At 43.5% G+C, this 27434-nt stretch overlaps 2 protein-coding genes across 2 annotated transcripts; both read left to right on the top strand.

Annotated features, from left to right (window-relative positions):
• Positions 1-4592: 4592 nt before the first annotated feature.
• On the top strand, positions 4593-6619 carry LOC125884288 (low affinity immunoglobulin gamma Fc region receptor III-A-like). Its single transcript, XM_049569186.1, has 5 exons — positions 4593-4623; positions 4917-4961; positions 5081-5347; positions 5426-5671; positions 6341-6619. The coding sequence occupies exons 1-5, from the start codon at positions 4593-4595 to the stop codon at positions 6523-6525; spliced, it is 774 nt and encodes a 257-aa protein (XP_049425143.1). The 3' UTR covers positions 6526-6619.
• A 3609-nt stretch (positions 6620-10228) lies between these two features.
• On the top strand, positions 10229-17136 carry LOC125883667 (low affinity immunoglobulin gamma Fc region receptor II-a-like). The gene is made up of 10 exons (XM_049568125.1): positions 10229-10386; positions 10593-10637; positions 10819-11055; positions 12153-12398; positions 13079-13204; positions 14537-14593; positions 14760-14834; positions 15912-15977; positions 16119-16216; positions 16809-17136. The coding sequence occupies exons 1-10, from the start codon at positions 10356-10358 to the stop codon at positions 16818-16820; spliced, it is 993 nt and encodes a 330-aa protein (XP_049424082.1). The 5' UTR covers positions 10229-10355; the 3' UTR covers positions 16821-17136.
• Positions 17137-27434: the final 10298 nt, after the last annotated feature.

The raw sequence follows: 27434 nt of genomic DNA, 5'->3' as shown, positions 1-27434 counted from the left end.
GATGAGGATTAACATCTAACTCTCCATCTCCATCTAACCCTAACCCAACTGTGGTGCACTGCATTATGTTTCCTCCACTGTAAGTGCTCTCTAGAGGGCGCTGCTTCATTTTTCCTTCACTGTAAGTGCTCTCTAGAGGGCGCTGCTTTGCTTCATGTTTCCTTCACTGTAAGTGCTCTCTAGAGGGCGCCGCTTCATGTTTCTATCACTGTAAGTGCTCTCTAGAGGGCGCTGCTTTGCTTCGTGTTTCCTTCACTGTAAGTGCTCTCTAGAGGGTGCTGCTTCGCTTCATGTTTCCTCCACTGTAAGTGCTCTCTAGAGGGCGCTGCTTTGCTTCGTTTTTCCTTCACTGTAAGTGCTCTCTAGAGGGCGCTGCTTTGCTTCATGTTTCCTCCACTGTAAGTGCTCTCTAGAGGGCGCTGCTTTGCTTCGTGTTTCCTTCACTGTAAGTGCTCTCTAGAGGGCACCGCTTCATGTTTCTATCACTGTAAGTGCTCTCTAGAGGGCACCGCTTCATGTTTCCTCCACTGTAAATGCTCTCAAGAGGGCGCTGCTTCATTTTTCCTTCACTGTAAGTGCTCTCTAGAGGGCACTGCTTCATGTTTCCTGCACTGTAAGTGCTCTCTAGAGGGCGCTGCTTTGCTTCATGTTTCCTTCACTGTAAGTGCTCTCTAGAGGGCGCTGTTTAATGTTTCCTGCACTGTAAGTGCTCTCTAGAGGGCACTGCTTCATGTTTCCTGCACTGTAAGTGCTCTCTAGAGGGCGCTGCTTTGCTTCATGTTTCCTTCACTGTAAGTGCTCTCTAGAGGGCGCTGCTTTGCTTCATGTTTCCTTCACTGTAAGTGCTCTCTAGAGGGCGCTGCTTCATGTTTCCTGCACTGTAAGTGCTCTCTAGAGGGCGCTGCTTTGCTTCATGTTTCCTTCACTGTAAGTGCTCTCTAGAGGGCGCTGCTTCATGTTTCCTTCACTGTAAGTGCTCTCTAGAGGGCGCTGCTTCATGTTTCCTTCACTGTAAGTGCTCTCAAGAGGGCGCTGCTTCATGTTTCCTTCACTGTAAGTGCTCTCTAGAGGGCGCTGCATCATGTTTCCTCCACTGTAAGTGCTCTCAAGAGGGCGCTGCTTCATGTTTCCTTCACTGTAAGTGCTCTCTAGAGGGCGCTGCTTCATGTTTCCTGCACTGTAAGTGCTCTCTAGAGGGCGCTGCTTTGCTTCACGTTTCCTCCACTGTAAGTGCTCTCTAGAGGGCGCTGCTTTGCTTCACGTTTTCTGCACTGTAAGTGCTCTCTAGAGGGCGCTGCTTTGCTTCATGTTTCCTTCACTGTAAGTGCTCTCTAGAGGGCGCCGCTTCATGTTTCTATCACTGTAAGTGCTCTCTAGAGGGCGCTGATTTGCTTCATTTTTCCTTCACTGTAAGTGCTCTCTAGAGGGCGCTGCTTTGCTTCGTGTTTCCTTCACTGTAAGTGCTCTCTAGAGGGTGCTGCTTCGCTTCATGTTTCCTCCACTGTAAGTGCTCTCTAGAGGGCGCTGCTTTGCTTCGTTTTTCCTTCACTGTAAGTGCTCTCTAGAGGGCGCTGCTTTGCTTCATGTTTCCTCCACTGTAAGTGCTCTCTAGAGGGCGCTGCTTTGCTTCGTGTTTCCTTCACTGTAAGTGCTCTCTAGAGGGCGCTGTTTAATGTTTCCTGCACTGTAAGTGCTCTCTAGAGGGCACCGCTTCATGTTTCCTCCACTGTAAGTGCTCTCAAGAGGGCGCTGCTTCATTTTTCCTTCACTGTAAGTGCTCTCTAGAGGGCACTGCTTCATGTTTCCTGCACTGTAAGTGCTCTCTAGAGGGCGCTGCTTTGCTTCATGTTTCCTTCACTGTAAGTGCTCTCTAGAGGGCGCTGTTTAATGTTTCCTGCACTGTAAGTGCTCTCTAGAGGGCACTGCTTCATGTTTCCTGCACTGTAAGTGCTCTCTAGAGGGCGCTGCTTTGCTTCATGTTTCCTTCACTGTAAGTGCTCTCTAGAGGGCGCTGCTTCATGTTTCCTGCACTGTAAGTGCTCTCTAGAGGGCGCTGCTTTGCTTCATGTTTCCTTCACTGTAAGTGCTCTCTAGAGGGCGCTGCTTCATGTTTCCTTCACTGTAAGTGCTCTCTAGAGGGCGCTGCTTCATGTTTCCTTCACTGTAAGTGCTCTCAAGAGGGCGCTGCTTCATGTTTCCTTCACTGTAAGTGCTCTCTAGAGGGCGCAGCATCAGGTTTCCTCAACTGTAAGTGCTATCAAGAGGCGCTGCTTCATGTTTCCTTCACTGTAAGTGCTCTCTAGAGGGCGCTGCTTCATGTTTCCTGCACTGTAAGTGCTCTCTAGAGGGCGCTGCTTTGCTTCATGTTTCCTCCACTGTAAGTGCTCTCTAGAGGGCGCTGCTTTGCTTCATGTTTCCTTCACTGTAAGTGCTCTCAAGAGGGCGCTGCTTCATGTTTCCTTCACTGTAAGTGCTCTCTAGAGGGCGCTGCTTCACGTTTCCTCCACTGTAAGTGCTCTCTAGAGGGCACTGCTTTGCTTCATGTTTCCTCCACTGTAAGTGCTCTCTAGAGGGCGCTGCTTTGCTTCATGTTTCCTCCACTGTAAGTGCTCTCTAGAGGGCTTCACGTTTCCTCCACTGTAAGTGCTCTCTAGAGGGCACTGCTTTGCTTCATGTTTCCTCCACTGTAAGTGCTCTCTAGAGGGCGCTGCTTCATGTTTCCTCCACTGTAAGTGCTCTCTAGAGGGCGCTGCTTCACGTTTCCTCCACTGTAAGTGCTCTCTAAAGGGCGCTGCTTTGCTTCATGTTTCCTCCACTGTAAGTGCTCTCTAGAGGGCGCTGCTTTGCTTCATGTTTCCTTCACTGTAAGTGCTCTCTAGAGGGCGCTGCTTCACGTTTCCTCCACTGTAAGTGCTCTCTAGAGGGCGCTGCTTTGCTTCATGTTTCCTCCACTGTAAGTGCTCTCTAGAGAGCACTGCTTCATGTTTCCTCCACTGTAAGTGCTCTCTAGAGGGCGCTGCTTCATGTTTCCTTCACTGTAAGTGCTCTCTAGAGGGCGCTGCTTCATGTTTCCTGCACTGTAAGTGCTCTCTAGAGGGCGCTGCTTTGCTTCATGTTTCCTTCACTGTAAGTGCTCTCTAGAGGGCGCTGCTTCATGTTTCCTCCACTGTAAGTGCTCTCTAGAGGGCGCTGCTTCATGTTTCCTTCACTGTAAGTGCTCTCTAGAGGGCGCTGCTTCATGTTTCCTGCACTGTAAGTGCTCTCTAGAGGGCGCTGCTTTGCTTCATGTTTCCTTCACTGTAAGTGCTCTCTAGAGGGCGCTGCTTCACGTTTCCTCCACTGTAAGTGCTCTCTAGAGGGCGCTGCTTTGCTTCATGTTTCCTCCACTGTAAGTGCTCTCTAGAGGGCGCTGCTTCATGTTTCCTTCACTGTAAGTGCTCTCTAGAGGGTGCTGCTTCATGTTTCCTCCACTGTAAGTGCTCTCTAGAGGGCGCTGCTTCATGTTTCCTCCACTGTAAGTGCTCTCTAGAGGGCGCTGCTTCATGTTTCCTCCACTGTAAGTGCTCTCTAGAGGGCACTGCTTTGCTTCATGTTTCCTTCACTGTAAGTGCTCTCTAGAGGGCGCTGCTTCATGTTTCCTCCACTGTAAGTGCTCTCTAGAGGGCGCTGCTTTGCTTCATGTTTCCTCCACTGTAAGTGCTCTCTAGAGGGCGCTGCTTCATGTTTCCTTCACTGTAAGTGCTCTCTAGAGGGCGCTGCTTCATGTTACCTTCACCGTCAGTGCTCTCTAGAGGGTGCTGCTTCGTGTTTCCTTCACTGTAAGTGCTCTCTAGAGGGCGCTGCTTCATGTTTCCTTCACTGTAAGTGCTCTCTAGAGGGCGCTGCTTCATGTTACCTTCACCGTCAGTGCTCTCTAGAGGGTGCTGCTTCGTGTTTCCTTCACTGTAAGTGCTCTCTAGAGGGCGCTGCATCATGTTTCCTTCACTGTAAGTGCTCTCTAGAGGGTGCTGCTTCGTGTTTCCTTCACTGTAAGTGCTCTCTAGAGGGCGCTGCTTCATGTTTCCTTCACTGTAAGTGCTCTCTAGAGGGTGCTGCTTCATGTTTCCCTCACTGTAAGTGCTCTCTAGAGGGCGCTGCTTCATGTTTCCCATGTTTCTTATACTGTAAGTGGTCTGTAGAGGGCGCTGCTTCATGTTTCGTGACATCAGCATGTCAGCCTTGTTATTGTGAGCATATTAGCATGCTAACAATAGCATCTAGCTCAACGCACTTCCGTGCCTACATATGTCTCACAGAGCTGTAAGCATTGGTGGAAACTTTTTTTCAGGCCTCGCTGACACTGAAGAAAGTAGTATCAGTTATTTTAGTTTCTTACATGTAAGTCTTTGCTCTTTGGCTCCGCCCACTGATATTTAACGTAACCACTGAGGTTATTTCTGCCACGACAGCAGCTCTGTGTCAGAGACAAGGTTTTCAAATTAAACCAATAAACCTACAGAAGAAATAAGCCACACAGGAAGACAGGTCGAGACTTCGCTTCACCTTCTTTTTATACTTAAGTCTGATGATCAGACAGTCGACAGCAAGTCAACATGGAGGTCACAGCTCTCTGCGTCACACTGTGTGAGTACTGACTCCGTCTCCACTTCCTGTCACATTTACAGAGACAATTTTAAATAAGATGTGATTGATAAGATACTTTAATTTTGGCATCATTAAGATTTCATGTACAAGAAAGTCTGAGTGACATCTGACATCATAGATTTGAGTTTCTGTAACTCCATTTTGGACGATGCATCTAGCAGTGGCTGAATCCTTTACTTCTCTCATCGTGTGTTTAAGAAGACAGAAACTAACAGAGAACATGCATTATTAGTTTCTGTGTGATGTTGAGCTCTGCTCCTTTGTCTCTCCAGTGGTGACAGTGTTTCTGCAGCGCGGTGCACATGCTCAGAGAGTTGGTGAGTAGCTTTGTTTGTGTGTAAAAGCTAAGAAGAAGACACCACTCAACAAACAGTACAGAGTTGTTCCTGTAATGTTAATTCGATTCAGCTTCTTTCCGTGTGGTTTTCTGTGTCAGATGAAGGTTTCTGGATCGTTCCAACCAGACTGCAGCTCTTTGAATATGAGCCTGTCTCTTTCAAATGCATCAGCTTTGATGGCTCGACTGGCTGGAACATTTCAAGGAAGGGCAAAACAGGAATTTCGACTTGTGGTGTTTCCAAGTGGGGAACGTTGATCGAGTCATCCTGCACCATAAGAGGTGCTTTTCAAGATGACAGCGGAGAGTACTGGTGCGAGGCTGGAGGGGGGAAAAGAAGCAACTCTGTGAACGTCACCGTCAGCGGTATGTTTACATGCAAACAGCAAGATTTGTTCTAACTCATGTTTAATGTAAAATCAACATTAAACTTGTGTTGTTCAGCCGGCTCAGTGATCCTGGAGAGTCCTGCCCTTCCTGTGATGGAGGGAGATGATGTCACTCTGCGCTGCAGGAACAAGACGACCTCCTCAACCCTCACAGCCGAGTTCTTTAAAGATGGCCGCCTCATGAGGAGCAGCTCCACAGGAAACATGACCATCAACAGTGTGTCCAAGTCCGATGAAGGACTCTACAGGTGCAGAATCTCTGGAGCTGGAGAGTCACCTGAGAGCCAGCTGGCTGTCACAGGTGAGACACTGAGGAGTTATAAGACAAAATCATTTTCTGTTTATTGCTTGATGCTCAGCAGATTGAAGAAATGTGTTTGCCTTTAAGGAGGTATAATCTGGGTCAGTGGTTCCCAACTGGTGCAGCTTCAGGGTCCAGATTTCTCCCTAGTTATTAGTTTGAGTTTGTTACATTCTGCGTCATACTTACTTTGGCCATTGCGTTGAGCTAGTTTCCTGTCTCTGCCAAGTCGCTACCTGTTAGTCACTCACTCTACAGCAGGAAATGGCACCTCAAAATAAAAGCCCTGTGCCAGACATGTACCGTACATAAAAATAAGTGTGTTTTTTTTTACAACCGTGACATGTCTCCGAGTCACTTTCGCTCCATTCAGAATGGGCCTGCGACCCATCATTTGGGAACCACTGACACATTTCTATCTCACACAGGCTCCGCCCTCTACTGGACTCTTTGGGTAATATTCTTCCAGTGATGGTCAAATGAACCATTTTCTTTATTTTCTGAGCCCACTAGATGGCGCTCTCTCAAAACTCATCAGTCTGCAGTGAAACAGTTTAATAATAATGTATTTGATGTTATTCTGATTTTAAATATCAGATAACATATAACACGCTGAGTCACCACTGTGGATCATGACGTCACCATACTAACTTCCTGTTGTCTGTGCAGCACCTCACGCAGAGAGTCATCCCTCGTCAGATCACACGATCCTCATCTTCAGAAACATTATCCCTCTTGTGCTGATGGCTCCGCTGCTGCTGCTGCTGCTGCTGGCACTTCTTCACAGTGGGAAACTCAGAGGCAAACAACAAAACCTCAGGTCCACGCAGAATACAATAAAAGAGGCTGAATGACAGACAGAGTTTATTAAAAGCTGGTTCTGTTGATAAGATAATAAAGCAGGAAACATCCTGTCATGCTTCATCTGGGTGCTCAACAACCTTCTTGTTTGTCTCTACAAATCTTATTATAATCATTTGATCTGATCGTCAGGGCCCGGTCCTTCAATCTGAATAACAATGATCTGGTTCTGGTGATCCATTTTATTTTCTTCCATAGATCATGTGATCCAGCTCACTTCTGTCCCAGCTGCTCAAAAAGAACTGGATAGGATCACTCTGATCCAGGTACAGATTTTTAAGGGTTACCAAATCAAGATCACGAGTACTTTAACTGGGCTTCAGGGGGCGCCAACATCCACACAAAATAAGACATCCTTAATTACCTCCACCAAGGAGGCGTTAGTCTGTTTGTCTGCAAAATAACTCAAAAAGTTATGAACGGATTTCGATGAAATTTTCAGGAAAGGTGGATAATGGGACAAGAAACAGATGATAAAATTTTGGTGGTGATCAGTTGACGCAAAGTGGATAAAATAATAAATAAAGTCTATCATGTAACAGCTTCAGCAGCAATTCCAATTTCTAAAGACGGTGAAAATATCACCATCTGGTGGCAGGAAAGCACGTCTCATTCTACTTGCTAAATATTGTTGTAATTCTAAAGCTGAAATTAATGTTCTGTGTTGGTACAAAATAAAAATGAAATAAATACACCACCTGTTTCCTGGAATATTTCATGAGCAATGAATTCATTATTTTATCCACAGCCATGTTTACCTCACTCACAGTGTCATGAGACAGACACTATAATTCATCTTCACAACACTGAAACGTTTTGTGCAGACACGACCAGCAGGTGGCAGCAAACATTAAGAACGTGCATAGACTTCAGTTTTATCTGCTGTGATCACCTTTAACTCGCTTAATGTCCCTTTTTAAATGAATGTGTTGACTTTAGCACACAGCTCACTTTATTGCACATTTCATTTCTTTATGATTTTAATGAATAAAAAACTCACTTAATTATAGATAGATAGATAGATAGATAGATAGATAGATTTTACATGCATGAAACACAATGCATCATAAATAAACATCTGAAATAAACGTTTGAAAATATATTATCACAGAAATACACTCCTGAAACTGTAAATATAGTGATGTGTAAATGCAGTTTATTATTCTCATAACTCTGTTTATCACTTCCAGTTTTCTGCTTTTTGAGTTTTTGTTAGTGATGGCCAAATGAAGCCTCATGAACCACTGTCTTTATTCTCTGAAGCCACTGGATGGCGCTGTGTGTTTAACAAAGGTTTGAAAGCACACTTCACTGCCAGCCCATCAGCCTTGATCTTTAAACCAAGAGCGCCATCTGGTGGATTCAGAAAATACAGAAAGTGGTTCATGACGCTTCATTTGTCCATCACTAGCTTTTGTAACCCTGTCTGAATCCAGCCCTCTGCTGGGGGACCAGGGTAATCCTGATGTTTTGGATCAGAGTAATCCCGATGCTGTTCAAATTGAACCACACAAACTGGAGGTTTGATCCAGATAAGAAACCTGATTGGATGATCTGATCTTATCTGATGACATCATCCTGTTTTTCCTTTAAACAAGTAGATTTCAGGTTTGAATCGATCTGATTGGATCAATCCTGCCGGGCATCCCAGATACATCAGCTGATCTCAAGTGATGGATCAGCTGATTGATGGAAGGGAGTCAGCTGATAGATCACATGATTCCTTTCTAAATCCCATTCATGGCGCCCTGTTTAAACTGTCCTGGCTACTGTTGCTGCTTCCTCTGCGAGCTGCTTTGCAACCTGCCTCCACCACAGCTCCTCCTTTACATGCTGTGTCTGACTTATCAGTGTCATTTCTGTTTGTCATTGATGCTGCTCTGTTCTGTTCCCAGGGGTCTTTGCTGCTGCTCTCCCTGCCTCAGGCTTTCTATGTAGGCGTATCGAAGGGCAGAGAGGCCCCCCAGAACAGAGCCATAGGGCCAAATATAATGCTGCAAATGGAACTAAAGTATTCTTTGTGGGTCCTGGCTGAAATATGTAACATTTGCATGTTTCTATGGATCATGTGAACATCTTTAAAATGATGTATTATATGAACGTCATGTGGAAGTGGAAGAATGGTGGATGGTTTTGACACCTGCTGAGCTGCAGACCTCTGCTCAACAAACAACACAAAGTATGTCGATAGAAAGATGGCACTTGTGTCTCCTGCTGCTCTGTGACGTACTGTTCAGTGACTGATGACTGTTTGTTGTTTCTCAGGGTGGAGGAGCAGAGGTGTGGTGTGCTGCGACTGCATCAAGACCTGCAGATTCTCAGAAATCACATAAGTCACACATTTTCACGTTTGAATAATCCGCCTTCACACTCTGTGACACCCTCTGCAGACTGACCACAGCGTCTCTACACCTCGATGTGAAACATGTCATGTGAAATGTGTAAAGCTGTGATGTGCTTTGAAATGCAGCAAGTCAAAACAAGCAAAGAAGAAAACTGTGCAGCATTATTTGAAACTTTAACTGCGGTTGAAGGTCATGTATGTACGAAGCTATGTAGCATGTTTTTATTGAAGCATATGTAATAAAATTCTTCCTGTGGATGAACTGTTTTTGTCAGCAGGGGGCAGAGTAGGGCCTGTCCAGTCTGTGTGTGTGTGTGTGTGTGTGTGTGTGTGTGTGTGTGTGTGTGTGTGTGTTTGAGGGTGAGGTGTTTGAGGAAAAGAAGGGAAGGAACCAAAGAGGAAACACTGAGAGAAAGAAAAGAGGAAATCAACACACTGATGGTGTTTTTTTCCAGTTTGTCTGCATGTATTTATGGAAACCTGTGACCTCATCACCTCTGTGACCTCATCACCTCTGTGACCTCATCACCTCAGAGCTAGCAGCTAATTTGCATCTGTTGTCCCCTGGCAGGAAGACAACAAACAAATAAATAAACAAACAAATAAACAGAGCAGCAAAAACACCACATGAAACAGAACGATGCATAAAAGTCCTTCAGTGTGAGATCATCACAGACACAGTATATTCGAGGCGATCACTGCTGATGAAACTTCTGTGCTCACTTTAGCTTGAGGTTGGATTTAAAGGTTCACGCTGCAGGGTGCACAGTAGATTCTGTGTCTGTGATGTTGATGTGCGTGGACCTCCACAGCGCTCAGCTGAGGTTGTGACCAGGTGTCAGACCGTAAGCAGCGCCGCAATCACCTTGATATGTTTACAGCAGAAAAGCTCGAGCTGGTCAGCTGGCAGAAGAGGCAGCAGGACAGTTTGCAGAGTGGTGAGTTTCCTCCTCTCGACGAGTGACTCACAGTCACACCGACCACAGAAAGACCCGCCAGCACTTGCAGAACAGACACAGGAGGTTAAACTGAGCAGAGCTGCCACAGAGGTGACTGCGTCTACGTCATCAGGATCATATGAGAAGATGTTAACCTGAGGAAATGATGTATCTCAGGATATTACAGTGACCATGATCCCTCTGCATTTTAGTGGTCAGGTTGGTCCCACCTGCCTCTGTGCAGGTTGTTACACAGTCATTTATATTAATCGTCTAACTTTCCTGTTTTATACATCATGAGTTGAAGTTCCTGGTTCTCAGGGTTAAGTCTTTGGTCTTTGGCTCCACCCACTGATATTTAACTGAACCACTGAGGCAGCAGCTCTGTCTGTCTGTCTGTCTGTCTCTGAAGGTCTTCAGGTTGAAACATAAATTTAGTGTTGCGTGATCAACAGCAGGTTGAAGCCACACAGGAAGAGACCACCTCTCACAGGCTTCTGACACTTCAGTGTGATGCTCAGTCAGTCAGCAGCGAGGCAACATGGAGGTCACGGCTCTCTGCGTCACACTGAGTGAGTACTGAGTCTCTCTGATTAAAACTCAGTGATGAAGAAGAGATCTGTGATCTCTTTGTGTAAACTGTTTATTTTTATGTTAACTGTTGTGTCTCAGTAAGAGAGAGCACAGTGACTGTGGAGAGCAGCTGTAGGAGTGGATAAACCATATGGACGCCATGAACGTGTCTCTGATGTTTAGCTGCTCTTCTTTGTCTCCTCAGTGATGAACGTGCTGCTCCTGCTGTGTGCACATCATCAGGAAGTTGGTGAGATGTTGTTAAATCATTTACCATTGTGGCAGGTGTGTGCAGTCGAGTGTTAATGACAGAGAATATGTTCACTTTATGGATCATAGAAATAAATTAAAGTTCACAGAAGTTAACATTTTCTATGCAGAGATATATTGTTTGTTTGAATGTGATTCTGTTTTGTCCTCCTCTGTTTCAGAATCAGCGGTGCTTCGTGTCGAACCAAACAGACTGCAGTTCTTTGAGTATGAACCTGTGACTCTCCACTGTGAGGGGCCCACAGGAGAGGAACTCTCATGTAAATCTACCAGTAGGCTGACGTCAACGGGGTCGTCCTGCACCATCAAAAATGCTTTTCTAGAGGACAGTGGAGAGTACTGGTGTGAGGGTAAAGGAGGAGGGAGGAGGAGCAACAGCGTCAACATCACTGTCACTGGTACGTTTGTATTAAGACAGCGTTTCCCTGCAGTGCCCCACGTCCTGCATGCTTCAGATCTCTCCCTGCTCCAACACAGACGGTTTCAATCATCAACTCATGATGAGGCCCTGAAGCTGCTTGATAACAAGCCCATCATTTAAGGTCGTGTTTGCAACTGCTATTAACATGTGTTTCTGCCATCCAAACACAAGTGAGCAACTGGTCACTCTGTTGCTGCCCCACTCACAATTATTATGTCTGCACTTTTGCTAGCTGCTCAATAACGTGCTCGCTATTCTCGTTAGCAGTTGTGTGGGTACAGCTGGAGATATCGCTCAGATCACACACTCCTGTACGTTCACTTCACACTATGAACACTGTGTACTGCTTGTGTGGTGCACTCATTTCAGCAGGGTGGTGTTGTCTCAAATCATGCACTGCCTTCACCTTTTCTTCTTCTTCTCAAACGATGGATCACCAACAGACGGTGGATCATTATCACCAACATTTGACCTCTACCTCCGCCCACACATAAACCAAACTTGCACCACAGCGTCAGTGCTGATTGAAATGTGCAGCTATAACGAGGACCACTCACATTATGGTTGGTGGCACCGAATCGTCACAGACCCACAAACATCACTGACGACTTCTATTCAACAACAGTTTTGGTACTTGGTGCAAAAACATGTCGAGCTAACAGGCTCCTTGTTGTTTGCTACGTCACAAAGATGGCGACCGTTGAGGCTGAGATGTGTCCGTCACTCCACACTCAACTTTTGGACCGTTTTGAGTGTGTCAGTAGCACACTGCATGTTCCTGTACTGTGCAGTGTGAACACACTTAGTGCACTTACAGAATGAAGGAGGTGATCTGAGACACACTGTTTGTCTAACTCAACTCAACATGGGTTAGTTATAGAGCATTACCTCACTGTCGTCAAAGCAGCCACCACGCTCTGCATCAGTGACATATTCTGGGTGTAATCAGGCTTGATCTAGAACATGCAGGACATGGGGTCCTCCGGGGAAGTTTGGGAAACGCTGCATGAAGACAACATGATTTATCATAAATTCAGTTTAACATGAGATAAATATCAAACACGTGTTGTTCAGCCGGCTCAGTGATCCTGGAGAGTCCTGCCCTTCCTGTGAAGGAGGGAGACGCTGTGACTCTGCGCTGCAGGAACAAGACGACCTCCTCAACCCTCACAGCTGAGTTCTTTAAAGATGGCCACTCCAAAGGGAGCAGCTCTACAGGAAACATGACCATCCATCATGTCTCCAAGTCTGATGAAGGACTCTACAGGTGCAGAATCTCTGGAGCTGGAGAGTCAGCAGAGAGCCGGCTGGCTGTCACAGGTGAGTCTCTGCATTGTGATACAAACACTGCTGCAGTTGTTGAATCTGATTCCCCATTAAAGTACTGTCAGAGTCCCGTCAGGCAAAGTTTACATAGCTGATTTAAATATCTGAAATAAAGCTGCTGATATTGTAAGGGCCAAGTCTTTTATCTTTGAGGTCAGCTTGATTTGACTCCAACATTTCCAGTCACAGTGAAGTGGAGCTCCAGTCCCAGCTGGACGAGGACATCTAACTGGCCTACTGTCCTTGTCCCAGTATACAAGCACGGGAGGGGAATCCATTTACTGAGCCAAGTATGTGCGACTCCTCTACGATAGGTGGAGATATGCCCCCTTTCAGCTTGTTAGTATTGGACCTTTTTCCTGTTGACCTATTACGTCACAGACCAAACAATGGACAAACAAGTTAGCTACGGTTAGCTAGCAGCTAACTGCTACCATGGTGGACAACTTTACAGCTCTGTACATTTGGTCCGTCCAAAAAGTCACGGCTCTGGATGTAGATCCTCTGTCGTCATGGAAATGGACTGAGCTGTGATTAAACTTTATTGGCAGAAAACTGTTGCTTATAGAAAGAGCATGAAGAGAGAGCACACAGAGGGAAATTGTTTACAAGGCTTCTATCAGTGTCCTTGCAGGAGCTATACTAAGTTACAATGCCCTCTATTGTCACTGCAGGAGATCACAAAGAGACCACTCCCACCTCCTCCAGTTCGACACCATGGATCGTTACGACTCTGTTACTGTTGGTTCTGCTGATGGTGGTGGGAGCACTTCACCTCGGCAAACGTTACTGGAACAGAGGTACGGACACTTTTTTTTTCTTTTATTTATTTAAAAGGGACAATGTACAGCTCAAACATAAATGTCACCATTTGATGCACCGTACCAGATTATAGCTTCAAGCTAATTCGCGTCTGTAGTCCCTTGGCAGGTCACAGTAAAAAATACAGTACAATAGCAAAACAGATAAAAACAGCGCACAAGGATAGACAGAAAATAACAAGCTACTCGCGCACAGACATACATACACACACACACACACACACACACACACACACTCCAAAAACCAAGTTCTAAAGACCAAGTCTCTCTAATAACTTTGCTGCTTAAAGCGCTCAGAGCTGTTGCTGCCCTGAAAAGTGCACTTCATCTTAAGGGAATCTCTGAACCGTTATTTTGTGAGATAAGCATATCAAGGATTTACACTTCAGTAATAAGATCTGGGGCAAAAAACTGAAGTTGAAGTGTTTTTTTTTCTTTAATCAATTCTTTTTTTTTTTTTTGCTTTACTCACCTGCAACTGTTTGACATCAGTTACACTTTGACACACCCAGCAACAGATTTGGCCAAAAAAGAAAGAAAAAAAAGAAGAAGTGGGGTTCACTTATTAAAATAGAAAAATAATTAAATTACAAAAAAAGAGAAAAAGGGGACCCACTTATTAAAAAAAAGTAAAAATAAAAACACTTTGTGAAACTTTACTTGAAAACAGGTTTGTGAATATACTCTTCTATATGCCACAGAATTTAAGGACATAATAATAGTTTTGCTCTAATTTTGCGAACAGTCGGCAGTTCACTTTATAAGTGAATCCAATCAGTGTGACATTTCAAAATGTCCTCACACAATGGCTCATATGATCCTATTTATTAGTAGCCCATGAATGACATTACATCCTTAATATAAAGTAACGTAAGGTAAAGCTACGGTGGTTAGATTTAAGAAAAGAAACATGGTGAAGACGTAACTTAAAATGACTCAAAGTTCAAAAGGTCCTGAGCCCTGGTCTCCAGGGGAAAGTCCTCTGTCTTGTGACTCATTCACCGCCCCACCTTGCCTCCTAACTGAACTGCTTCCTTCGTTACTCCCATCAGCGCATTGGTCACACAATCGCAGCCTTCCAATAGACGTGAGTTATACACATGACACAGACTCATCGTCATGTGGGATGTGCATTAATTTTGGTGCTTTACTTTTCAAAGGAAAATGCACAAACAGTGCATGAGAACAGTCTGAATATTTGCAGTCATAAAACAAAGTACAGAAAAAAGAGGACAAAGTGTGGAGGCTGTTATATTTGCTGTCTCAGATACCTTCATCTTATGTTGACGTTATTATCCCTCTTTGCTGCAGTGTTGAACAACCTGCCCACACTGACTCTCCGCTCGAGCTCAGCTGTCAACCAAACAGGTGAGAACACAAACCATCCGTCTAAGAGCTCTGTTAAAAACCCAGACGACAAAGTGCTTCAGACAAAGCAGCAAATTAAAATGACACAAATTAATTAATTAATTGTCTTTGTGTTTGTCTGTCTGCAGTGTCTGTTATGTGAACTGATGCATGTTATTTGTTTCAGTCTCTGTAGAGGCCGGTGCAGCTGGTGGAGACAAAGGGGTGTATGCTACCGTAACAAAAAACAGGAAGAAGAAAGGTACGTCACCAGGCAGTGTTATTTTTGCTTTATACACACGTTTCTATCTCATGTTTAGCACCTACCACAGCAAACAACATCTACGTCGTATATTTAATCTGTTAAAAAGCTTAATCTTTTTTTTAGAAAGTTGCTTTACAAACTCACCGCCTTACCCTTTAGTACTAATGCCAGAGTTAAAATATGACTATGGTGTATCAAGCGTAAAAAGTTATATGATAATTACACAGTTTGTTTGCCTTTGTCTCAGTCTTGTAAGATGTGTAGGTGCTGCTGATCATTTGAGCTTCCTGGTTTCAAACCACAACAGACAACCACAGAGAAGACAAGGGCCCCTCAGTGTATGTGGGGTGGAGGTTATGAGTTAGCTACAGAACAAAAGGGTTACCCATTCCTATAACTTTGGACATATATTCAACGTGAAGTTAAAGTTTCGGTATCATTCTGTATTTGTTCTCTTTTTTGCCGCCCAACAGCAGCCCAGCGCCCAGATGAAAATGTTGGCATTGTACATTTCTGCAAACCACGAATACGTTGCATTTGTTTGTTTCAGACGTATCATATCGTATCGTGGCCCAAATCAACCACTGGGTTAAGGCATACAAATTTGTGTGTCATCTGCATAATAAAGAATAAAAAATCCAAGTAATTAGAAAAAATACAATCAGAATACAACACAATCAAAAGAAGACCGAGAACTGAGCCCAGGGGTACCCCACAAAACAGAGACCTGCAGGATGAGTGAGATCCAACATATTTAATACAGAGTTCCCCACATTTTAAAGGAGCATTCTGACATTTTATCTTTTATTCACTTTTTTCTGCCTTCGAAAAGAAAACTTTCAGATATCTGTGTTTTAAGTGTGAAGCTGGAACGAGGAGGTGATTAGCTTATCTTGGCATAAAGCTTAGTATCACCAGTATTTACCAAAATGTGAAACTAGTCGTGATACAATGAGAAACATTCAAGGAAACAAACAGGTTTTCCAACTCAGCTTTATATTGATCTGCAGCATCATCACAGATGATGTTGATATATTCATCCATCAGCTGACTGACACTGTCTCTCTCCGTCAGATGATGATGCACTGGCGTCTGCACCCGTCTACTACACCTTGGGCCTGGATGACACTCAACAACTGGGTGAGACTCATTTTGAGTGTAACACAGTTTAAATGTTGGGAGGAAACTGCTATCAGACACACCACCAATACTGTGAAAATAAGTGATTGGATGTTTTGTTGAGTCGATATTTTGCCAACATCATTTCATCTGTTTTCAAAGCAGGACCAGGAGCATCTACCACGACAGCGACATATGTTCCCTCAGCAGGGACCAACCCATCTTTAACGGACAGTGCCTTTTACTCTACAGTCCAGTGGGTAGGATCTTTAAGTCACATTCATATCATGAGGGATGGGTGGTAGAGTTTCATCATTGGAAAATTTGTGATGAAGAGTTGGTCACATGAGGGTTGTGACATGGTGTACATTGACTGTATATGAGCAGCATGGTGGCGCAGTGGGTAGCATTATTGCGTCACAGTGACAGGGTTTCTGGGGGGAGCCCCACTGTGTGGAGTTTGTGTGTTCTCCCCGTGTCAGCGTGGGTTTTTGTCCATAACTGAAGAATTCATTCACTAATTCTGACCAAACTTGACACAAATGTCTAACAGGATAAAATAATGAAGGTCAAAAGGTCAAAGGTCAGCTTGACTGTGACATCATCATGTTTTAACGTCATATCTCAGGAACAGAAGGGGAGACATTTGGTCAGATACTGAATTGGTGACTCTAATCTTGAAACTGTGCTGATTGTATAGATCTTCTGTGTGTGAAGCATCCATGTTTTCAAAAATGTCTTTGAGAAATATATTCATGCTGTTTTGTAACTTTTCTACAGTGCATTCTGTTTTCACCACCCTGACGCACTTTGTCATTTGTGTTTGTTGTGTGTTGTTGATGTGTCTTACAGCCTGCTGGGTGACTGCTAATCAAAGGGGGAGCTTGAAAAGACGTGTTCACCATTTGACACAGTGCACCCGAATTAGCAACGCAGTGACATGAGTGAAAACACAGAAGTAACACAGCCCCATACTCAAAGGTATCAGTGTTTGTTTTAGCAGCTTTTAGAATTTAGTCTTAAGACAAAAACGTTTATTAGTTTCAGTCGCATTTTAGACTTTTAATGATGATGTGTTAATAATGTGTGTGTCATGTCTCCAGCAGTGTGTGACAGGTTTTTAAAGGGCCAGTGTGTAATATTTGGCATGGTTTATTGTCAATCTGAATCTGAATCTGAATATTCTACCCATTAATATGTTTATACAAGTGTATGAACGCTATAAAATAAAATTCGTTTGGTTTTCGTAACCTTATAATTATGCTTTTATATATATATATATATATATATAGCAAGGGCCTTGCTTTAGAGAGGTCGCCATCTTGCGCCGCCATGTATGTACGGCAGACCGAGCGGACAATCCAGCCAGAGAATGCGCTTTGCGTGTCCGCTACAAGAAACTCTTCAAAATCGCGTTCAAAGTCGTCCATTGCAGCTACTATAGTCCGGAGATATCGCTAGGCTAAATAAACAGCTGAGCTCTGTTTACAGGCTACGCTGTCAGTCAGTGTGCGGGCTGGAGATTGGTGGAGCAGAGGGGGGAGGAGGTGCTCGCTAGGAATGGTAAACGAGTATGTGTGTATGAAGTGTGTGTGTTACGCTAGAAGAGTCAGAGTTTGGGACGGAGTCTTTTACCCCCTGGAGTGTTACCGGAGTTTCTGGAGTGCTCAAATAAACTGGCCTTTTTCCCGAACGCTCCTCTGGTCTCCTGCTCGTGAGGGATTCATTACAATATCGTAACATGGTTTAGAGTTCTAAATAAACATTCACCTCGTCGCTAGATAGACCTACTCCTGAAAAACTTGTGCGCAAGGCTTTTTGTCCCTACGAGGCCACCGTCATTTACCCGACAGGAGGGGTGAGCGAGTGAGCCCTGCAATCTAGAATTTGACCACTGATGTCACTGTTTTCAACCCATTTTACACACTGGGCCTTTAAGGGCTGATTTACGAGCACACACTTACTGATCATCATCTGAAAAGCTCAACATCTCTCTATTTCTGCTCTCAACAAATAACTAATGTGAGCCAACTAGGATTTGTCCCCAGGTTCACTGTAAACTCTGACTTATCCATGTGACTGTTAAGAAGCAGAAACATAACTTGATTAAAGCCTGAATTCTTTCTTCATCTGCAACATGTTACAGTCAAAGATTAAAACTGGACTCTGAGCTCATTCACAGAAAACTGATCTGATTTCAGACTGTCTACACAGATAAATGAGCCTGTTAGACAGCAATCAAATGCTGACCTTCTCCAGACAGTCCAAACTGAGTGGAGACGTGTGGGGAAGAGATTTAAAGACGGGTGGGTGGCTGCTTGCCCTGCTGCTAACAAGCGGAGCTAGCTGCTAACAGCCACCGCTGCAACTAAGAAACTCCACAGATCCATTCAGCAGCTCCACCATCCACAGTCAGACACACACGGCTGATTATTTACTGCTGAGTTACAGCTCACAACTCGCACCAACCCAAACATCCTGGTGCAGACTATTTACTGGAGTTTGCAGCCTGTCAGTGCTCCGAGCTCATACTAGTCATGTGGCAATAGAAAATAACTGCAAGCCTTCTGCTCTCTGTCCAGCACTGACACTTCTCATCAACAAATATGAAACATTGATGTTATCATAGCTTTCATTATCTAGATCTAGTTTTAACTTGTCGACGTCTTGTCTTTGTCACCAAAAAAAAGGTTGTTGAATACTTTCATCGTCATTTTTGTTAATGAAATTAGCGCTGTATCACAAATGAATGTTCATTTCTGTGCAAATAATGTATGAATAAAACACAATAATGGAAGAACACACTGAGTTGAGAGACAATGCAACTTGTTGATAAAGTCGGAGCAGCCATCTGTACATGTGTGAGATCAGTGGATGAGCTGGACTGGCACGGCTCTAAGTTCATGTGAAGCGTTTTAAACTGCACTGATGTGGTCGTGCACTCTTCATCTGACTTCGCGTGTCTGTTTTTAAAAAGCACCAGTTTATTATGGTCTGTCAGTTTAACCAACTGGTTCCACCTCTGTGTGAGAACTGTTGACAGGAACTGGTCTGCTGCAGCTCTCAGACGCTCTCACTGTGGTCAGCTGCTATCTTAATGGTGTCACGTTTATCTGAAGCACTGAGTCTGATTTTAACAGTGTCTTATGTGCACTATCTTGTGAAAGCAGTGCGTGGGTCATGAAAGTGTGAATGTTCCTGATGAGAAGATACGTGACAAGTAACGACGAGTACAGAGTAGAAAGGTCATGTGTGTGTCAGAGGGGTTTGTTTTTTTATTGGTCTGTGACACAAACGTCATGTGTTTATCAGGGTCCTCGTCACTTTGACCAGGCTGGTAGATCTGGTTGATTTTTACTGATCTATTTATTTTTATTTATTTACTTATTTTTCGTCTATTTATTGAACTTTTTTAGACATTTTATCCTTGTTGTCGTCGTCATCGTCGTCGTCATTGTCATATATTTTAAATCCTTTATTTATTTCTGATTGATAACTTTTAGTCATATATCTAATATGCATTTAAAGTTATCTATTTAGCAATTTATTTCTATTTATCTCTACACTTTTATTTATGTATTTTTTTTATATTTATTTTATTTTATTTTTATATTTTATTGCTATTTCAGTAATATAATAGTTCATTCTTATTTCATCTATTTTTTTAACACTTTTATTTTTTAGGTTTTCCTACTTATATTTCACCTCCAGTGTTTCCTCACTGATGCCGTTTCCTTGGTTCGCTCAGGTTGTCGCACCTCGTGCTGGTGTGTGTCTCGTGTCTGGATGTGATTTGGCCTGACTACGTCTACGCCTGGCACCATGTGTCTCCATCAGGGCATGATGGTGCCAGGTGTGGGTGTGGTCGGGCTGCGTCGTGTCTGGACGCAGTCTGGAGGCGGGATGCGGGGTGCATGGGGGTCCGTGTCACTATGACGCAGCCCGGCATTTGTCTTTTTATTCTGTGAAGCACTTTGTGTTGCCATTTATTGTATGAAAATGTGCTATATAAATAAAGTTTGATTGATTGATTGAAAGGCTGTAATAGGGTCTCGTGAGCTGAGCCTTGGTGCAGGGCCAGGTTTCACACACAGCTCGTGCAGTGTACTCCAAGTGCCTTTTCTCCAGTCGTATCCTCAGAGCCTCCTGAAGACATGAATTCCTGCTTAAAAACAGACGTCCACAGACACGATGTCATGCTCTCATAAGTGCACTCTGCTCAACCCGTTCCCAGTTCATCAAATACAAACCGCAAATGTGACCACGTTAAATGCTTATGTGACCGAGCCTTTAGGGAGACGCAGTTGTTAAAAAAACAATCTGAATTTGTCAAACGGATCAAATTACAAGTGAAAGTTTGGATCTGTCAGAGAAGCAGAAGTGCCGGAGGTGCTGCACCTTCGTCTGGCTAACACTGGAAATATGAGGCGGGCAAAGGAAACCCAGGATGACTTAATCATTGAAATGATGCTTTGTTTATATCCTGCTTTCAGTTCATATTTTGGCAGCGTTCCCAAGAAATGAGTTCACACACACACACACACACACACACACACACACACACACACACACACACACACACAAACACACTCGCAGAGGATGATGTTGTGTTAAGGGTTTTTACTGATCATGGGACCAAACTGGTTATTTTACATCAGCTGATTCTGAGGTGCCGGTCTTTAATACCAAACCCTGATTTACAGAAATAATAAAAGTACAAAGATGAAATTACAGGAAGTCATGCTGTTTGCTGTGAAGCCAGTTAGAAAAAAATCCCAGTGACATATGTGTGTATATATATGTGTGTATATATGTGTGTATAATTATATATATGTGTGTGTATATATGTGTGTATATAAGAGGTCATGATTTCAGGTTACTCCAGCAGCAGGTGCTGACATTGAAGCTCCTCACACGGTAAGAGCCTGACATCATTATATGGTGAGGCAGTGCAGGTGAATGCTAAAGGCGCCATCACCCGCAGGGGGCGCCACAAATGAGGGAAGAGCATTATTATTTTTTACTAAAACTGTGACTGCTTTTATTCTAAAATACAACATGAAGTCACAACAACAGAACTACACGTCAGAGCCCACTAAATAATAGAGAGGCCTTATTTCTGCCCCCCCCCCCCCCCCCCTTCGTTACACTTTACCTGCTCTCTGGGGGGGCGGAGTTATCTGATGTGACGTCACATGAACCCTGAAACACGCTGCATCGTTATCATGTCAAAACGACTCAACTACCACGACACTGCTGAGAGGATCAGCAGGAGGAGAGCTCATTCAGTTAGCTGTTAGCAGTTAGCAGCTGGTGATCGTTACCTCTAAGCAGCTCATGGAGGTTGTGCTGATTTACATTGTGAAGCGTTCAAGCTCTACTCAGTAAAAATGAGCACTGGGTGAGGATACATTTTAACGTTCTCCTGATGTGTGCAGCGTAATCTTGTAAAATGTAGCTTCTGGCTCTCCTAGGGCGTCGAACGTGCTGATTCTATTCTATTCTATATTATATTGCTGATAAAGTTCCGTGCAGGTTTTCTGTTGTTGAAGTCGTTCTGTATTTGTGTGAATAATATCGTCAGCACATGACATTAAATGTAAAAGTGAGTGTAAATACTGAGACACACGCTGTCAGACAGAAGTGTTTTTCTTCCTCTCTGTCTTCTTCATGTCATCAAAGAAAGAAAAGAGACACGGTTAATAAGTGACATGGATCTGCACGAGGCAAAATGGGAATTATGTAAGTATTTTCTGGCTGAAGTAAGACTGAAGACATTAACTCAGTGACAAACCTAATTCTGTGATCAGGACTTTTATTGAACTCGTCAGTCTGACCTGGTTTGTAGTTGATGGGCCGAGACAACGAGTCCCAGAGCGCTGCACAGGAAGCTAGTTCCCCACTGTGCGTGTGGTGTCTGAATAGCAGAATATGAAATGTGCACATTTCCTTTCCTTAGTTCCTCCATTTATTCCTCGTCTGTGACTCAGACCCATTGAAGACTTCTACTTCTGCTTTTTCAGCACAAAGTTTACACGGGTACAGTTGGGGAAACCCAGAAGCTGTCACTGTGGTGAAATGAGGATAGGACCGTATTTACTGGACTTCATATCGATGTCACAGAAGGCCTCAAGCAACATTCTCTTAAATTTCTCCAGAGCTGTCAACGTTAATTTGTTTTTAACTGCATGATGCTATTTTCGCTGGTGCCCGACTTTCATAAGCTGTAGATGGCTGAGTTTTAAAGCTACAGTGATGATACTGGCATCATATGAAACCCAAGGAATCCATGTTGTGCTAGCCTCTCAGGAAACCCGGTCTCACTCCAAAGTTCTGGGGCTTGTGACTTGCAGCATCAGACACTGACGAGAAAAGCTGCCCTTTAATGCCGGCATGATGCGCAGCAGGTTGCCGTTACACTTTAACGGCACTCGGCAGTGACGGGGAAAAGCAGCAGGACAAGAGCAAAGCTTAAGGTGGCGAAAGTCGAAGCTGTGGTGGATGAGCCCAATTAAACACCAACTTTCACCCGGGAGAGCGGTGTTCATGTCCCGTGTTCCTTTTTCCTAAACGTAACCACATGCGTGAGTTGTTGGAGGAAAACAAAACATCAGTTGGTGGTGTTGTACCGACATAGTGCTTTTATTTTGAAAGAGACTGTATGCAAACTGTACATCTGTTCATTACGGATATATGAGTATAAAAGCTTGACCCACAGTGCTGAGCTACACCTCAGATTAATCTTTAGATTTCCAGCTTTCAGGTGACACGTACCACCTCTATGTAGCTTGTACTGTTGACCTGCTGTCTCCAACAAAACATCCCATCCCTCCTAAACAACGAAAACAAAATGGGGTCTACAGTGTGTGGGTGTCAGGGTTCATCGTGTTGTGTCTCTTCCACCACGCTGCTCTGATCTGAAAGACATAAATCAAAAAGGACATTTGTTTGCATTCATTTGTCTCCCAATCAAACTGACGGCCCGAAACACTGTGTAGTAGAAGGTGTTGTGCCGTGTGTGAATACTTGAGATGCCACTAAAAGAGGTTGTAGGAAGAAGAAGAAGTTCTGAAGTTGCTGTTAAATAAACTAAAGTACATGTGATTGTTGTTGAGTGTCAGCACTGGAGTTACAGAAGGAAATAATCAAGGACTGAGCAATGGCAAAACATTTGTGATGCTGTTCACGTCAGCAGCAGCAGCAGCAGCAGTGGACCAAGTATTTGAATATAAAGCAGCATCTGAGATGATAATGTGTGTGTGATAATATGAAATGTCTGTCTCAGTTTGAACAGTTTACATTTCTCAGGGAAGTCGCGTGGAACTTTATTTGTAGTTTGTAGTTTATCTGCAGTCGTCTGCAGCATCTTTGTTTAACCTCTCTAACCTCTAACTCCACGCCAAAGACCTCATGCATGCATGTAGTCAGAGCGGTTCAGAAGCTACAGTCATTTTAATTTGGGGATGTCATTTTAGGTGTTTCTGACACAAAATGGGGGTGGAGTACAAGAGGTTTGTTTAAGAAAAGATTCAGACGAAGATAACAATAAAATAAAAACCATATTTCAATGTGCTGAAACTTGTATGCCTATATGGAAAAGAAATAGAAAAAACTTATAAGAAGTTCCATCACCTTCAGTTTATGTTTTATGTATTGTGCATCACAGAAGGCTTATATGATTTACTCTTGAAAGTGGCCACTTGTGCATTTTTTTCATACAAGAAAATAATAAGAATTACATAAGAATGATGTGAAATCTATGTATGCGGTATATAAGGAAAGTACGTGTCAAAGTATGTTTTCCATACGTGTTACATATAATCTTTGCAGTCTTTCCTATATGTCTGTTTTAAAGACATATGCTTTACATATATGAACAAATACCATTATATATATATATATATATATATATATATATAGAGAGAGAGAGAGAGAGAGAGAGAGAGAGAGAGAGAGTTCTGTATGTAAAGTCAATATATTTTGCAGGGGAATTATGCTTTATTTATATGCTTTATATGAGCTCATTATATGTCATTTAATAAAAACCAGTATAAAAACATATATGAATATGTACCATCATTACATATAGTTTTTTGTGATATCTCTTGGTGACCAATCTGCAGGGCCGCCCCTCCCTAAACGCAGAACACACGCTGTGCGTAGGGCCTCATCTTCCATGGGGGGCCACATTTTGCGCAAGGGGACGCATTTGCGCATATGCGCAATGGATGCGCACATGCGCTACCGTGAGGCGCGCGTAGAATCAGCTCGAGGAAGGAGAGAAGAGACCTGACCGCCCACGCGTCGCTGCAATGATTGACAGCACTCGACATCTGAACAATCAGAGGGGTGCGCTGGCAGGCACTTGCAGAGCTGCAGCAGGTGAAGAGTTGTCGACATGTCGTCCAAAAGAGCCTCAGGAGTATGTGCGGGGACGGGAGGGCGGGCTCCACGGAGGGGGAGACCCGAGCCTCGGGGGTATGTGTGGGGCCGGGAGGTCGGATGCTCCCAGAGAGGGGAGACCCGAGCCTCGGGGGTATGTGCGGGGACGGGAGGGCGGGCGGGCCCCACGGAGGGGGAGACCCGAGCCTCGGGGGTATGTGCGGGGCCGGGAGGACGGATGCTCCCAGAGAGGGGAGACCCGAGCCTCGGGGGTATGTGCGGGACCGGGAGGTCGGATGCTCCCAGAGAGGGGAGAGGGAGAAATATAGCTAAATAAGATGAAAATAGAAAAGAATGTCTCTGTATTTTATTTCTGTTTTCAGTGTTTAATTAAGGTGGGAGAGGCGGAGGGCTGAGGGAGATCGGACGCCTCCAGAGAGGAGAGGAGAAATATAACAAAATAAGATTAAAAAGGAAAAACCTGTCTCCCTCTTTTATTTTATTTTCAGTGTTTAATCAAGGGTGGGGGATTGAGGTGGTGGAAGTTACTTTCTTTTGATGAGTAATTGATGGCTGTTTGTGACTCAGGTTTGTTTATTTATTTATTTCAGTTTGAAGTTATTTTTATTTAATATTTATTTATTTATTTATTTATTTCAGTTTGAAGTTATTTTTATTTAATATTTATTTATTTATTTATTTCAGGTTGAATTTTTTATTTTATTTGACTCATACAGCCAAACTACTGTATCTACAGTACATTTGTTATTGCCAATAAAGGTTGTCAAGTTAAATGGCAAGTTGTTGTACGGTCATTTTGTATCTATGATACATTTGGGATGGGGGCCTCCAAATAAAATTTCGCTTAGGGCCCCAATTTGGTCAGGGGCAGCCCTGCCAAGCTGCTCTCCACACAGTGAGAGAGGTTCCCACAAACTCTGTGCTGAGTTACTACAAGAGAATTGCTGTAAATGGAGACGTTGCTCATGGTCATACCTACAGCAAAACAAAACAAAGAAACAACTCTGTTGTGCTTTTGAAGGATGGAAGTATTTTTACAGTCTCACACTTTATTGACATGGGTGATCAGTGTTTATATGCCACAGGAAAATATAGCAGTTGCACAGTGCAGAAGTTAGCCAGAGGTTCTCTCATCAGAACTCAACTGAGCTGTATGTGAACTGTCCACTTTCCCACAGGCATCACAAAGCCATAAATGCTACTCAGATAGTTAGACCATGTATGTACATGCAGTGTCCACAGTCCAGCTCGATTGTGTGTCGGCTATTGAACACATATTACTGTAAATGATTGAATGTTAACTAGATGATTGTCACTTATTGATTTTGGGTTTTTGAGCTGAAAAGGAAACATTTATGTCTCAACACATATCAGTGTAACAAATGAAATGGCACATGTCAGAGTGAACAAAATGTCCATTGATTCTTATGTGAAACATTTTGTAGTGCATGTTGTCAATATTTATGTATTTCGATGTACAATCCAAAAGAATAGTGGTGAAGTGGTACAACAATTATTAAAGCACCGCCATAATGAGCTTGAGTCATGTGAAAAGGGAACAAGTATTGCCATTTTTTCTTTCTTAAGTCAATGTGCAACTTGTGTAATCTGCTGATCTCGTGCAAAATTAAAACTATTTCTGCAAGAATGGGATGAATAGTCTTTTTCAATCTGCGTTACACTGAATACATTCGACAGGGATTTTGAATATTTGCTGTGCTGATTTAATCATTTCTCCTAACTTATTGGATATAATTGCTCCTAAAATGTTAAACAATATTACCCATGTAATAATTTTAGGAAAATTAATTCGTTTAGAGAGAAGAATACGATGCCTGGTTTTGCAAAAATGCTAAACGTAGCAACATTTTAACAGTCCTTTGTCATTACATGTTGAAAACCTGCTTTCAGTCAACTCATCTGCTTTTCCCTTCAATTTGATTATCAGATTATGTTGTTTCATGTTTGTGACACCACAAGTAAATCTTGTAAGTGTTTTCTATAATACTTACAAGAGTTTAGTTTCACTGATTATTGTCCAACTCATATAAGTTTGATATTACATTTTTCTACTAAGGATATAGTATGTGGAATGACTGTCATATAAAGTTCTTATAAGTACCCAAATCATACAAGTTTCATTTTGTACAAATGTAATAAGGATCTTATATCTGGTTTCACTGTCGTATGCATTACATACACGTTTCAGACAAAAGAGACACAAACTTTAACAGATTTATCTATATCTTTTCCGTATGGGTAACTCAGTGACTGCTGGAGAAAACACTTGAGAGTGTTACTTTCAGATGAGACCATGCATGTACACACACTAAACACTGAACAGGAACAGCTTCTAGTTTGCTCTGGGTCTGACGTGGCCGTTTCCTGAGAACTCCACAGACTTGCAGTTCTCATCCATCCACCGGAGGCTCTCAGACGTTCCCAGCAGTGCCAGTCACCTGACCTCTATCTCACCTGCTCACCTGTTCCTCATCAGCCAAATGCTCTCACACAGTATTTATACCAGCTCATCTCCACCTGCTCCTGGCCAGACTGTCGACCATGCTTCCTGGCCAGACTGTTGACCATGCTTCCTGCCCTGTGGACCCTCACCTGTCTGGATATGCGACTCTCACCTGTAAGCTTCACTTCATCATGTTACCAATAAATCACTCAACTGTTCTCGTCTGTGTTTGGGTCCTTTTCCTACCTGCCTTGCACACATCAGCTCTTTGTGTCAGCACCAGAAGGCACCGTGGTGGAGCTGGCATTTCAACCACTTCTCAAACTTCTGTAAAAGCAAACCCAGATGAAGATACCACACCTCCGTGTGTGGCACACTGACAACAAGTGACTTTAGCAATGTGGTTAGCAAATAATTTTGTGGTTGCATTTTTGGCAAGGTTCCAATAAGGTGACACAAGCCGTCGTCGCCACTGATGATGAGTCATAGGACATTTTGTCTGTGATCATAAGACCTGGTTAAATATGAAACTGAAAGCCAGACCCTGATGATAAAGAAATGACAACATGCATAAAGTCATGCTGTTTGTGGTCAGCTCGATCAGATGAGAG

Source organism: Epinephelus fuscoguttatus, linkage group LG23, assembly GCF_011397635.1.
Source record: "Epinephelus fuscoguttatus linkage group LG23, E.fuscoguttatus.final_Chr_v1".
NCBI classification, from domain to species: Eukaryota; Metazoa; Chordata; class Actinopteri; order Perciformes; family Serranidae; genus Epinephelus; species Epinephelus fuscoguttatus.
Note: the sequence above shows the minus strand (reverse complement) of the source record. Positions and strands in the feature narration are given on the sequence as shown.

What these genes read in the sequence shown, in the direction of transcription:
- LOC125884288 (XM_049569186.1), top strand. Translation starts at nt 4,593, where the DNA reads ATGGAGGTCACAGCTCTCTGCGTCACACTGT. An exon ending in TGTGAACGTCACCGTCAGCG is followed by an intron (nt 5,348 to 5,425) that starts GTATGTTTACAT and finishes TGTGTTGTTCAG; the next exon opens with CCGGCTCAGTGATCCTGGAG. An exon ending in GAGCCAGCTGGCTGTCACAG is followed by an intron (nt 5,672 to 6,340) that starts GTGAGACACTGA and finishes TTGTCTGTGCAG; the next exon opens with CACCTCACGCAGAGAGTCAT.
- LOC125883667 (XM_049568125.1), top strand. Translation starts at nt 10,356, where the DNA reads ATGGAGGTCACGGCTCTCTGCGTCACACTGA. An exon ending in GGCTCTCTGCGTCACACTGA is followed by an intron (nt 10,387 to 10,592) that starts GTGAGTACTGAG and finishes TTGTCTCCTCAG; the next exon opens with TGATGAACGTGCTGCTCCTG. An exon ending in TGCACATCATCAGGAAGTTG is followed by an intron (nt 10,638 to 10,818) that starts GTGAGATGTTGT and finishes CCTCTGTTTCAG; the next exon opens with AATCAGCGGTGCTTCGTGTC.